At 35.3% G+C, this 13,958-nt stretch overlaps 1 protein-coding gene across 6 annotated transcripts in view; it reads left to right on the top strand.

Annotated features, from left to right (window-relative positions):
- The window catches only part of CCDC91 (coiled-coil domain containing 91), a 122,554-nt gene that overhangs the window by 25,409 nt on the left and 83,187 nt on the right, over positions 1 to 13,958 (top strand). For 3 of the 6 annotated variants that reach the window (XM_063355661.1, XM_063355643.1, XM_063355652.1), the window contains exons 2-5: positions 3,495 to 3,537; positions 3,647 to 3,725; positions 9,519 to 9,676; positions 13,053 to 13,241. In XM_063355661.1, coding sequence (XP_063211731.1) covers positions 3,508 to 3,537; positions 3,647 to 3,725; positions 9,519 to 9,676; positions 13,053 to 13,241 — 456 coding nt within the window. In that variant the 5' untranslated portion in view covers positions 3,495 to 3,507. Of the gene's footprint in view, positions 1 to 2,976; positions 3,538 to 3,646; positions 3,726 to 9,518; positions 9,677 to 13,052; positions 13,242 to 13,958 lie in introns of those variants that run through there. The other 3 variants (XM_063355671.1, XM_063355680.1, XM_063355691.1) reach the window with 3 other exon arrangements.

Raw genomic sequence — 13,958 nt, forward strand, 5'->3', positions numbered from 1 at the left:
TAGCTAAAAATAGGCTTGATTTAATTTTTTTCCAAACAGTTCCTAAAGCATTGGGTTGGCCCTGTTCCGTTCTTGCAGAAGGCACCCCTTTCTTTATATGCAAGAAAAAACATCTTTTTGGAAAGACCTCTCCTAGTAAGAGCTCTTGCACTATCACTCTTTGAAAAGAGCACCTCAGCCTTTGAGTTTTTGAAGTGCATTATGCCAGCATCCCTCAAGAATTAATTCACTCTTTCTATCCTAATTTGCTTCCTGCTTACTTGTGATATATGCTAAATTTGCCAGTTTCATTCTGATTTTGGTTTTTTTCTTTGTTGGATACAGCAAAACACATAAACAAATCATGATTTCTTTTTGATGGACTAAAAACTTAGCTTTGTTTTTGAAAACGGAGGTGCGTGCACATGTATGAGTATACATTATACAAGGACAAATAGCAAACAGTCCTTCCTAACTGGTTGAGAATCACTTAGCGTAGAATTCCTGTGGGATCTCCAAAGAACTCCTATTGGATGATTCACATTTAGGCATGAAAACACCATTGATACTACTGAGACTTGCTTGGAGTCTGTTTCTCCTTTATTCCGTTTAAATGATGTGTGGAATAATTCATAGATTAATCAGGTGGTTACAGCCATGAAATGTCTGTGTTAAAATTTGTGGAGTAAGGTAATCTTAGGTCAAAATAGTCTTGTGATCATTACCAGGCTTACGAAAACTGTATATGAAATGTAATAACAGAGATGATGGATTCAATAACAAGTTGGTCTCTTTTTTTTTTTCTTCTGCTCTCCATCCTTTTTCTCTATCAAACGTTACTTCTGTTTTATGTATACACAGGTTCTTACACATTTTTTTGTAGGGGTTTATGTTGCGTTCCTGGAAAGCCTCGCTAGTATTTAATACACATTTTGCCTACAGAGGCTTCTGTCCTTTATTACCTCGTGTCAGTGCTACATTTGGTGATACATGAAAGTAGTTAATCACTTCTTAGAACATTATTTTTTGTACTTTATAGCTATTTTTGTTTGCCTTTTTTTTTTTAAAAAAAAAAAAGCCTCTAAATTTTAGTGTGCCTTTCCAAAATTGCTTTAATTCCTGTTGCACTCCTCTGAACTTGTTCCAGTTTGTCTTTGTAAAACACAGAGCTGAGTATGGAATGTACTTTCCCCAGTTGAGGCATAACCCGTTCTGTGACGAGAGGAATAATGTCTCTTGCTCTTGGAGGAGAAAATCTGCTGGGTCCTCTAAAGTAACTTTGCGTAGAGCCTGGAGGACTATGTGACATATTGTGCATGGATAAAATATCTATGTGCCTTTCTAAAGCCTCTCTTTCTCCAGCTGACTGCTCTGATTGCTTCTTGAATGTTGCATTTTGCACTACTTGTATAAATCACCAGTCTGTTTAATAGTAGGTAGCATGAATATGTTGATGTTCTCAGCTGTTTGTGCATTGCTGTCTGCTTCAGCAGTGATGTTCTATCTATACAACTTCCATCGCTGCTGTTTGTGTGTGCATGTTATTTTTTTCAGTTATATATTAAAGCTCTGAATGTTAATGCAACGCGTGAATGTGTGACTGGTTAAGGTTAACACTGTTGGGAAAAATACCCAACTACCTTCTTTCTCTCTTAAAAATAAAACAGCACAAAACTCCAACCAACACAAAACCAACAAAACCCCTTGCAATCCTGCAGTCCCTAAAAAGATAATTAGTTCTTATAACACATGGGAATATTGGACAATACTCTTCTTTAATGTAACTGAATCTGTGTGCTTGCACTGTGATAGTGGTGTTTTAAACTCAGTTCATCAATAAGAACTTGGAAATTGATTTGTTAAACTCTGGAAGATGTGTGTTTGAACTGAAGTCTTTTTTTGGTAGTAATTTTCAGCCGCGGATATAAAATGAAGGTGTCTCCTTCTGACATTCTAATACTTTAATTCAGAGACTTCCTCCAAACCCTTTGAATTCTTCTGTTTCTGAGCGTATGCTTTCACAGTAATAAAAGTTTCTCCAGCCTACAGTCTATTTTAACTGAAGTCAATTAACTCTTCAAATATTTTCCTATTCTGTAAAGACCCAAAAGGTTTTTTTGGATAATTCTTCATTCATGTATCAGAATGATTTATTTTTTTTGAATACATATAATACCCTTCTTGAACAGCCATATATATCTTGAGTTACTTTCATTAGCTCAGTAACTTATTCTGCATTTTTGTGAAAGGAATTGCAATTTAACTATAAATATATCAAAATGCCACAGAATTCAGGGCTATGGCTCAAAAATGCTGATCAGTTTGTAAGATCTAAATCAGCCCCTCCATGAAACCTAGCGAAGGACCTCTGTGGTAGCAGAAAAATTTCCAGAAATTCACCACAGTCTTTTTCTAAGTTGTAGTTTGTGCTGATGTTGCCAAACAGCTAAGAAGAGATGGGGAAAGCAGGAAATCTTTTTGGATTTAATCACAGAGCTGATTTGGAAAAGCAACTTAACAATGAAAAATATTTTCATATTTTAAATCATAAACACAGAACTGCGAAGTACATGGTAGATCACGATTGCATTTAATTGGATGATCTTCATTATTAATGGAGGAAGTTCTTTCTTTTGGGATCTGATGGTCAGGAATCCTACTTATGACCTTTTTTTTTTTTTTTTTTTTTTTAATATATATCCAGACCAGGTTGTTTACTGTTTTCAGTACCATTTGTTGAGGTACTTGAGACTTGCCTGCTATAATTAAGAGCAATAGATACAGCTTTTAGAGTACCATCTTTCTGTTTTCCTATCTTGGAATGCTTTTTCTATATTCTTGCTTTCAAAAGATGTTTGACAATATTGATGGGCAGTGCTTGTCTTTTCCCTTGAAGATACTCAAATTCCGTTGTAAAATACCCATTTTCTTTGTCTTGATCAGTAAAAAAGTGCTTCTTAAGAGAGATCTTGCAGTTCCAACCCTTACATCCTTTCTGTGAAAAAGTTCTTATTTAGATCCCTTAATCTTTTGTAGAACTTACAAGTATGGAAGACTTCAGTTAACCTGTGGAAATGGGTACTTGAATGAAAGACTGAATACTCATTTCTAAAAGAGAATGTGATGAGGTTTTTGAAGAGCATGTAGATAACCTAGGTAGCAGTTGTATCCGAGAGAAAGTCTCTACTCATCTGCCATGTAACTGAAGTATAAATACATGACTAATTTTGTCTTTTGACTCCTAGTTGATCATAAAATCAGCACATTTCTCTTATAAGACTGGCCAATGAAATATACCCACTTTCCTGGATTGAAGAGCATTGTATTACTTCTGCTGCTGGGCTTTTAGGGTTTGACCACAGTGACTTGTTCTACACAAGTCTGTCCTTTAAAATGAACACTGTACCTTTGATTTTACAAAGCTTTTATTGCTATTTTATGAGTAAAGGGGATATAACATTTTAGTGGGGTGTTTTTTGTTTTGTTTTTAAATCAAGATTTCTGCTATATTCCAGTACCGGTTGAAAGATGGACGACGATGACTTTGGAGGGTTTGAGGTATGTTATTTGGATGACGTAACTTTTAAATTTAACTACTTTCAACTGTTTTTATAGGAATTTATAGCATTTTGTAAAATATGTAACAATAATTTTTTCATAATTCTAGGCAGCAGAGAGTTATGAGTTCGGAAATGGTGAAAAGCAGACTACATCCCCTGCTATTGCTTGGGCAGCATTTCCTACAGGTATTGATAATATTGCTATAAAAATTCTTAATAATATATTGCTGTCCTTCTGTATTCACTGTCAGTATTAGTTGTTCATACACAGTAACATCCAGAAGATGTTCGTACACAATAAAAAAATAAGCAGTAGTGAAAACCTAGCATAAGAATGTTCCTGAGTAATTATTTTGGGAAGCTGCCCTTCTCAAAGTTAAACTTTCTTGATGAATGAAAGTGAAGTAGAGTTTATCCAGTTTAAAGGTTGTTTGTCATCTCAAGGGAAGAAGAAATGGAGCTTCTTCACTCAAAGGATATTTTTTCTTTTGAGTATGGAAGTTCTGTTGTAAATGATGGGAAAACATGCAAAAAGAAACTTGCAACATATTCAAGACCTATTTTCTTCCTCCGTTAGATTTTTTTTTTTGACTGTGATAAAGTTTTTTAGTTGCTTTGGGGAGGATGATCTCTTTTACTTAAGCAGTTTTTAAAGTTAGAAAATAAATATGCATCCTTTATCTCAAGCAGAGGCTGAAACATTGTGTAACTACTTTTATTAATTTATACAAATGCCTGGTGCCTGTCTGGATTTTAAGAAATGAAAGTTCATTGATAGCGGACAAATGTACAATATCTGCAGAACTAGAAGATTAAGGAGGTGTTGCTGTTTGACAAGTGATTTTGTTGTGGGAATTTAGTCTAGATTTCATAGCTTTCACAAAAAGAAACATCATTTTAGCAGCATAAGGAAAAAAAAACCAACCCACATTATATTCTTTGGTCAGGAACTAAAGATTTATGCCTGTTATTATATTATGCTGAATAAATTATGTAAACTAATTATAGTTTTAAATATAAGACGAGGATTTGTCTCAGTATGAGCTCTCCATGTTCTTCAAATGTTTTTATTTATTTATGGTGCTACTGTCTTTCATCCATTACAGAATAATTAGTTTTATTTGTGATTGAAATAAAGGAAAACAAATAATAAGGAAACTGTATTTTCCCAAAAACTATGGTTTTTTTATATTCTGTATCCTTATGTGCCTGTAAAGAGGATCTTAAAATTTAGTGCTGTGCTTGCATGTCAACAGATTCTGGTCTTATCTCTGCTTTTCTAAGGTTATGAATAATACGTCTGTTGCTTATAGTGAATAGCAGGAACAGGATCTGGGTCTCTCCATGCTGTGACAGTGTTTCATTTTCGGAGGAGTTCGTCTCTGGACATTATAAGGAGCTCGTGTGGTGGAGCAGATGAAAAAACTAAGCAGATAGTCACTAAAGGAGGACTGTTTTGGCTGTGATGGAGCCTCATGAATCTATCTGTCGTGGATTGTTCTAAGTAAAACAAAACCTGTTTTTATCTAAAAAAAAAATGCAAAACATAAGAGGGTGAGAGATGCTTTTTTCTGTGAAATTAAGACAGAATCCCCATCTTACAATGGGTTGGAAGTGCAGTCTTATTTGTGGCATAGAAATAACAGATGTTTTGAAGTGTATTCAGTATGAGATGAGGTGATCTGTACTAGTGTGCAGACATGTAAGCAGACATCTGCATGGCTCGAAGGGTGCTGTTTGCAGCTATTGTGTTCAAATGGTTGTTTTCAGTTGTTTCTTTTCATAATACATTTTGTTTTTCTGCAGAATGCTAACATGACATTGGAGACGCATACAGCATTTGTTATGGGTATATTGGGTGTCAATTGATACCTATTAATGTATCCCTAAACTCATTCTTTAAGCAATTCAGCCCTTACTAATAGTTGTCCATTTACATTGAACTAAAAGTTGTGTAAGTACAGGAAATAATTTGTCTATTTTGAATTAAATTTATTAGTTTTCGCTTTTTGTTTTGCAGGAAAGATTATTTTTTTTTTTTAACAGATTCTGTTCTCTCATAAATTAAGTTGGTTTTCAATGACAACTTTATTGGGTGTTTGTTGCTTATGTATTTTAGAATGCATTTGACGTATTCTGTTGTGTGCTAGCTTGCTGTGTATTGGCAAATGTAAATTGGTTGATGTCTGTCAGTACAGTAGTTTTCAGTTTATTTTTCCCGAAGATGCTTATTAAGCATTATGAAGGCTGTAGAACCCTGTGTTCTAGCTCTGATGTTAGAGTTGACAGAAATTCCTGCCTCGTGGAATACAATTTCCTGTCTCTTACAGCTGTGCTTGAGCAACCATATGTGAGGCTGGGATTTAAGCAGATCACCGAAATTTGCACACGCATAGTCTTAAACTTTCTGTCTGTTACTTTTAACTGAAAATGTTCAGTGATACAGTTTATGGTGTATACAGTATAACTTAAAGGGTCATTGAATTGTATCATTGAAGAAATGGGTAGTTGAGGATGGAAATTTGGTTTTTGTTTCTTGGGTTTTTTATTTTTAACATGTGAAACCTACATGTGGGGGAACTAACCTGCAAGTAGTTTGCAACGTTCTACAAAAGTATGCCAAAAATTATTATACGGTCTTTTCCTCAGAGCCCTGCTGACATATGATGTCTTAATTGCTGGATATAAATAACATCCAACTAGTAAATGTTACTTTTGCTTATTTTTTTCAGTGGTGTATTTGATATCTAATGTCTTCATTCTGAAGCTCAGTATGAGCTTCAGTATACAACTGAGTATACTGAAGTTATATATATATATGTGTGTGTGTATATATATATCTCTCTATATATATCTGAGTATACTGAGTGTATATATATACTCAATATATACAGTTGAGTATACAACTCATAGAGAATGTTGATTTAACGGTTCGTGTTCATCCACTTGATTTTGTTTTCAGAATTTCTGATCCCCCAGTGATTTTAATAATTGTTTGAGCTTCATTGGTAAGATAAAGGTAATAGAGTTTTTCTTGCATGAGCAGGATGGCAGACTGTTACTGATCTCTGCTTCTATTAACAAACTGCATGGTTTTGTCAGTTCTTACATACAAACCTATGACAGAATATTGGGAAGTCAAGGGTTCAGAAACTATCAGATTTTTTTTTTTTAACGTACAGTTCTGGCAATAACTTATATCTGCATCTTATTTCAGCCTTCTCGGACATATGACTTTTGATATACCTGCTTTTCTTTATAGCACTGCAGCAGATCGATGAGCAATAACATTTTTGTTGGAAAGTCATCAGGCCTGTCAGACTCCTGCCTTGCTTACTGAAGAAGTTAGAGATAGGTTGCATCAGGGCAGGATACTGTGGAAGAATATTTTGTCATTATTATCAGAATGGCTGTGTATCATAGCAGGTGGTGCAGCAGCTGAAGAGGAGAGGATATGTAAAGTGGTACTGAAAAGCTAATATATCCATACTAGATGGAATTCCGGAGTTTTACCTTCAGACTAGCATTAACCTGGTCCTGTGGACTTGATCATCCATTAGCTGTTGGAGTCCAGTTAGATAGCTTTATCAGAGGCAAGTTTTTGTTTCAGAGGTTCTGAAATTGTTCCATTATGATAGCCAAGGCATGGTAGGCAGGAATGATTGAGGGGTCATCTTCGTAAGTGAATTTTGAGTTGAACTAAAATGCTAATGTAATTTCACCAGTAGGTACACAAGAGGAATGAATTAAGAGGCTTGAATTACAGACATAGCACATGTAATTCTAGGAATGTTCAGTTTATGAATCTCTTAACAAGTGTTTCTGTAAAAAAAGAAGTTTGAGTGATACCTTGGAGAATTGCTGCCTCTTCTTGTCTTCTGCAACGTCATGTATTTAGTTGAATAATTTTAAACCACAGTGTTCAGAGGTGGTCACCAGTTGTTTCTCCTCATTTCCTAGGCTTTATTTTGACAACTTAAGAGGTGGGTTTTTTGTTTCTGTTTTTTTTGTGCCTCTCAAATTCTAAGCATTCATTACTATAACTGGAATCACTGAAAGCTCGATTTGATTTTAGAAGGTTCCACATAAAACTGTATTATTTGAAAAATTAAGTCTTATGTCTAGTATTGTATATCCCAAAATATAAGAATACCTTAAGCTTTAATCTCTGAGTGTCCATTCCTCATTGGTATCCAAACTCAGTTTTGGTATTTACTTTTGTGATGAATTATTTATGTGAACTATGATTATACTATGGTGAAGATCACCAAAGGATGAACGCTAACATCACCAAAGGTTGAACGCTAACACCACAAGGATCAGTGTCATGCTAGGTTTTTCCTTCTTACTTGACTGTTTAGTAAGAGAAACAGCTCGTCTACTCAGAATTTTAGTTGGTTTTCCATCTGCTGGAAATTTATGTCAAACTGAAATTCAGGGTATTAAGTGATAGCATAAAACAGAGACTTCACTGTTTTTTTAGAAGCAAAAAGGTCGTATTATCTGTCATCTTAGTAGGTATTGGTTGTAGGAAGCTGCCTTTTTAAGCAGATATATGGAAGGGGAGGGGTGTTTCACAAATATGGTACATAAAGGAAGCCTTAAAAGTCCCATTTCCAATTCTGGAGAAGAGTTTACTGTTAAAGATGCAGTTGTGTCCCAGTCCTTTGTTTTGTCCTGGTTACCTAAATTTATTCTTGTTCTGTTTGCTGAAGTGCTAACCTCTAGGCTTTTCATCCAAGTTTCCATTTTACGCTAGGCTGGGGAGTTTTCATTGTTTTTTTTTTTTTTTCCCCACATGTCCAAATCTGCTGTTGCTGCAATTAGCATCCTGATATTCTTCTGTCTTGTGGTCTATTTTGTTTCTTCTTTTTGTTAGATGAGGTTTGTATGTTCCTCTATGTTAACCTGAAACCCAGAACTTGGAGGTAAAGAAGATGGGACACAGAGCGCCTGGGTTTAAGGACTAGTGTGTCCTTTTGAATGTCTTTAGGCCAATATACGCAGTTGTTTGCGCTGTGTATGCATACTTGTACAGTATTAAACAGTGATATTGAGAGACTGAACCTTACTCTGGGCTGGTGGCATCTTTCACGTTTTATCAGATTTGTAATGATAATGTGAGCTGCTTTTTCTATACTTTTTTGTCTACTGCAAAGGCATACCTGTAGCTAACCATATCAAAGTTTGCAGCACTTTGCTGTTAAATTAAAAAAGGCTATCTCTTCTCCTTTCTTTTTATTTAGTTTATGTCTGAATTTTCCTTAAAGGTGCTCAAGTTTCTATTGTGCTGAGTTGATAACGATGATCCACTGTTCAGGATTTTTATGGCATAACTGGAAATTGTTAGGGGAGATCTCTCATTCCAGTATAAATTACACTTAAGTTTTATTAGCTAGAGAGTTATTTACTTTGTTATCTTTGCTATCTGTTATCTTTGCTATCTGTTATTTACTTTGAGATCTTTTGATCTCTTATAAAATGTAAAACTGCTTCTATCATGTGTCTTCGTAAGCTGTTTTATATGTCTTCTGAGACAGTTGAGGATTTTTTTACCTTTAAAATTTATAAAATTTAGGAGATTTTAAGTATGGTTTTACAGTTGACTTAAACTTATTAAAGATCTTGCTGAAGCTGAAAAATTATGCGAGTGGAAAGAGAAAAACCTAAAACTGCTGCCTTTGATGGTCATTGTCTTATGAAACCTGTGTATAAGTCTAAATTCAGTATGACCTATGATTTTGAGCGCCCCTAAGTTGATAGGACTCAAAAATAGAGGAACTTTGTATGGAATTACGCTTCAATGCAATTAGATTGTAAGAGGTACATAACCTTACGATTGACGTATGATGATACTTGTTGCTAGTGTGACAGGTTTTGCTAGGTATAGATTTCAGAAACAGAATTAGCGTTTGAATGCTTCTTCATAAAGTGTGTATATTTTCTGTTTTGTTTTTTTTTTTTTTTTTTTTGTATTAGTGTCTGAAGTCCGTATATCTCCTGATGTTCTTCTGGAGCACTCTGTGCCTTCTTCCTGCCTCGTTTCTTCTGACTCATTCAGTTTATCAGGTGATAACGTGGCAACAGCTATTCAAACAGCCAACAATGTTACAAAGCCAGCTGTTATTGAAGAACAGGTAAACTCACAATTTTTATGTTTCAGTATGGGAGCTTGATGTATTAAATATCTTAGAATTGTATATTTTGTGTGCAAATTTAGATTAAATTGCCTTTTAAGAGTAAAAGGTCCTTGGATTTCTATGATACAGACTTTGAAGCAAAATAATTTCTAAATTATGTTTAAATCTTGTAACTGGGAGACACCATACTGCTTTGGTGTGGTCTGCAAGAGAGATAAGTGTGTTAAAGAGTTATTAAAAGTTAAAGCCATGCTGATAGTGCTAGACAGGAAAGTAGGAAACAGTAGCAGGAAGGTTCTCTACAAAAAATTTGTTACTGTTAAAGCTGTAAAGATTTTGTCTATATGTATATGTCATACTTTTATGTTTTCTCAAGTTGTTTTAGAATTAGAGAATTGATGTTTAATCTTTACTTAATTATAATTAATTTTAGTTTTATTTTTTATTTTGTTATATTTTACTTTATTTTTCCTCCCCCATTACTTCTAAAGTTAATTTTTTTGTACTTTTTATTTTTGGTAATATGGCACAGTCCTAGTTGTGTGATCTTGTGATCTCTTCTTGTGACTGCAATGCTGCTGAGAACTGATCTTAGCTTCCTTTTAGTTTTTAACTAAACAATTAGATGAGCGAGGGAGGGGGGAAAAAAATTTCTGCCTAGAGACTAGCACGAGAATGCTAGGTTGCTGAGGTCAAGAATTAGATTTACCTGCCCAGGTGAATTTTTATTGCCATTGTTTGTGGTGACACCTATTTGAACAAGTTTATTGATTGTAAAGTTCCTTGTTTCAGGATGCATAGTGGTATTTACTTGAATAGGAAAGTACTCTTGGCTTTCTCTGAACCAGTCAACATTTTTGGGCTAGCTTGTGACTCTCCTGTTTTCAGTGCTTACTGGGTTTCTTATTTTTCTAGTAGTCCCATCAAGTCCTAGGGCTACTCATGATGAAAGTTCAATTTCATGATTAGGTCAGATTTCCATAATCTGACCATTTAAAAGCATTTCTCTCGAGATATTTAAACAACGTGTACAAAATACTTGTTTTGATTAAACTGACTCTTAGTGCTTTTCCTTTGAGCAGTATCTGTATGTTCATACTTCCAGGAAGACTGTGGCTAGTACAGCTCCAACAGTTCAGTCTTACTAACGACTTAGTTACTGTTCTGTATTTGTTCCCAACCTGATGTTCCGGGGAAAGTCTATAAAAAGGGAAGGAGAGATGTGCCCAGAAGCAAATAATACTGAAGAAATTTTCTTAGAAATCCAAAAGTCGAGGGTTTTTTTCTTGGGAGGGGGGAGTGTTTGTTTTCTTTTTTCACTGATGCCAGCCAGGGTAATTTTCTGTGTCGAAAGCTCTTCATCTGCCTCTCTGACAATGTTTTGATAAGTAAATTCCTATTACTGTCAGAATGATCAAAATGTGCTTTTCTTTAGCCACAACAGATCCTACCCTTTTTGATTTTGGCTAACAGTGAAATGTGAATAACCTGTATCCTTTCTTATTTGAACTAGCCAGCAACTTTGGCTTGTGTGTTCTCTGAAAAGAGCACATTGGATACTTCAGAATACTAAAGCTTAAGTGTATTTCTTAAAAAGAAAAATTCATTTGGTTAGGTTGTCTTACTAAAAATAAGAAATACACTTTGTTACTTCTGAATAATTTTGTGTGGAAATTCTAGTTGTAGTTCAATTTTTCTCATCTTTTTCTGGTCAACTACTGACAGACCCGTGGTTCCATAAACTCTCTTTTTAATGCAGCAAATAATACAAAATAAAGAATACAACATTCGCAAGTGTTACTAGAGGGACCGTTAACATTTTGAAATGGAGATCACACTGTGCTTTTGGATAAAACTAAGGAAAATGGCAGGCATAAAACTATAATAAAGTATTCTTACACCTTTTGGAGGAGACTGTTAGGAGAACTGTATGCTTTTAAGGCCAGGCTGGATGGGGCTCTGAGCAACCTGATCTAGTGGGAGGTGTCCCCGCCCATGGCAGGGAGGTTGGAACTAGATGATCTTTAAGGTCCCTTCCAACCCTGACAATTCTATGATTCTATAATTGTATCTCCAGAGCCTCTCGAGGTTTCAGGTTAAAAAAACTTCAGTGTTTCAGGTTCCAACATCACAATTTTTGGCAGTGACAGACTCTAATCTTGAGTAGTACTGAGAAGTAGAATTAGCTTATCTAGCTTCTCTTTGCTTCTTACAGAAGAGGAATTCAGAGCACAAACTGCAGTTTCCTTTCTGTTTTTTTTTTTTTTATGCGTTTTTGTCATGGATCTATGTATCCATGTACTGTCAAGATCTCAGCTATTTTTGTTTGTTTCTTTCTTTGAATCCTTTGAGAGATACTTACTGATTGAAAAGTCAATCTATTATTTGAGTGTCTGTTTCGAATAAAAGGTGTTAAGGGAATGGATTAAATCAGGTCAATCAAACCTCCCTTAATAAACACAGTGAGATGTTCCTTTCACCACCCCTTCCCAAATCTCAAGTGCTCTTGGCTTCCAAACGGTTGTTGAAAAAGTGGCAGCTGAAATTAATTTACCAGCTTTTTCCTTTGAAGTTTCTTTGCTGTGATATAAACAAGTTTTTGCCTTTTTTCTTTAAAAGGGCGGGGGGCGGGGGGAAGCTTTGGCTTTTGTTAATTGTACCAAATATTTTAAACCTCACCTAATTTATTTTTATGCTTTGCTGAAGATATGGGCATATTATCAGTGTTGTCATCTGTTTTGGGTTGTCTACTCTAGAAGCCTCCATTTCAGTTTTGTACTTTTACAGTTCACTGAAATAGCGTTAACTAAATGTTGTAGACATGTCCCAATTACTCTTGTTCTGTTGGTCTAGCGTCAAGATGACATATTTATTTTAGCGCAAAAAATTTGTATTCCCTTTCCATGGCTACTGTTTGCAGTCTGCATTGGGTGAAAACATGCAGTGACTAATCCAAGGGGAGTTTATTTCCCTGTAAGTCTGATGCTTTGAGACAGATGATTTGGTTTTACTTCTGTCTCTTCTCACCTCTTCTGAGTGTTTTGACCTCATTGGAAACTGAGGTTTCTGTGCCATCCTCTGTCTTAAAGCCTTCTCCTAAAGTGTTCTTGAAAAGCAATTGAGGAGATCTGAAGGACTGATGTGAATCCATCTAGAATTACTAGCTACTGTTCCGTTGTTGGAGCTTCCTTTTTGGCTAGCACATCCTACACTACAAATGAGTGTGTGCATGGCCAATTTCAGAGAAGTGTGGTTTCAAAAAAGTAACCTTAGTATTTACAGTTCTTAAGTTTTGTAATGTCATCTGGAAATGAAATTTGACTTGACTGGAATGTTAAATTCCCTTTACCGTTTTGTTTCTCTTACGAATTAGATTCAAGCAGATATTCCAGTTTCCTCTTTGAATGTAATTGAAGACAAGACTTTAGTTACATCAGCCATTGCTTTGGTTGATGATGAGACTCAGAGAACAAATGAAACAAAGAGCTACCTTCAACAAGCTGTTGCAAACCTAGAAATCAAGCTTTGTACTGCTGAAGAAGAAAAATTAAAAATTAAAAAGGTATGAATAGGTTTTTTAATGAAAATGTTTGGCATTTATGTAGGATTTGAATGTCGTTGGAGCTGGCAAAGATTTGCAATGAATTTTTTCTAGAAATTAGCCAAATTCCAGAGAAATTGGCCATATTTAGCCAAAAGACTTTTTTTTTTTTTTTCATGTCTAGTGTCTATTTTAGGCTGAATTTTTATAAAATTTCAGGGAAAAAAAAAAAAGACAAGTTTTCTTAGCATTGAGCCATGTGGTTAGAAGGTATAGTGATTCCCCCTGTGTTTTGTGGGTGAGTGTGTGGTCACTGAAGTTGAAAGTGTGTTTGACTATCTTTATGAACATAACACATAACAATTATTTCCCCCCTCCCCCCCCCCCCCCCCCCCCCCCGCTGGGAACTCTGCTAGCTAAATTCTTCATATTCCTTCTGACCTGAATATGATAGAGTACCAAGCAGGGCTGTGCCTGTAATTATGCATCTGATTTAGTGAAAGGTCACAGACACATGGGAGAGTAGGTTTAATTTCAACTATTCTTAATACTGATCTTTGATAGCTATCAAGGTGTGCTCAGGAAGGAGGAAATGTATTATTGGAAATGAAAATGAGGATAAGTAACTAGAGCCAAAGATGAGGAGGTCTGAAATGGATTGATTTTGCTAGGAATTAAGTATCTAGAGTAGGGCTGGAAGGGAAGCATGAATACTGACTATAAGAGGAGATAGGTTGA

This window comes from Chroicocephalus ridibundus, chromosome 1, assembly GCF_963924245.1.
Source record: "Chroicocephalus ridibundus chromosome 1, bChrRid1.1, whole genome shotgun sequence".
NCBI classification, from domain to species: domain Eukaryota; kingdom Metazoa; phylum Chordata; class Aves; order Charadriiformes; family Laridae; genus Chroicocephalus; species Chroicocephalus ridibundus.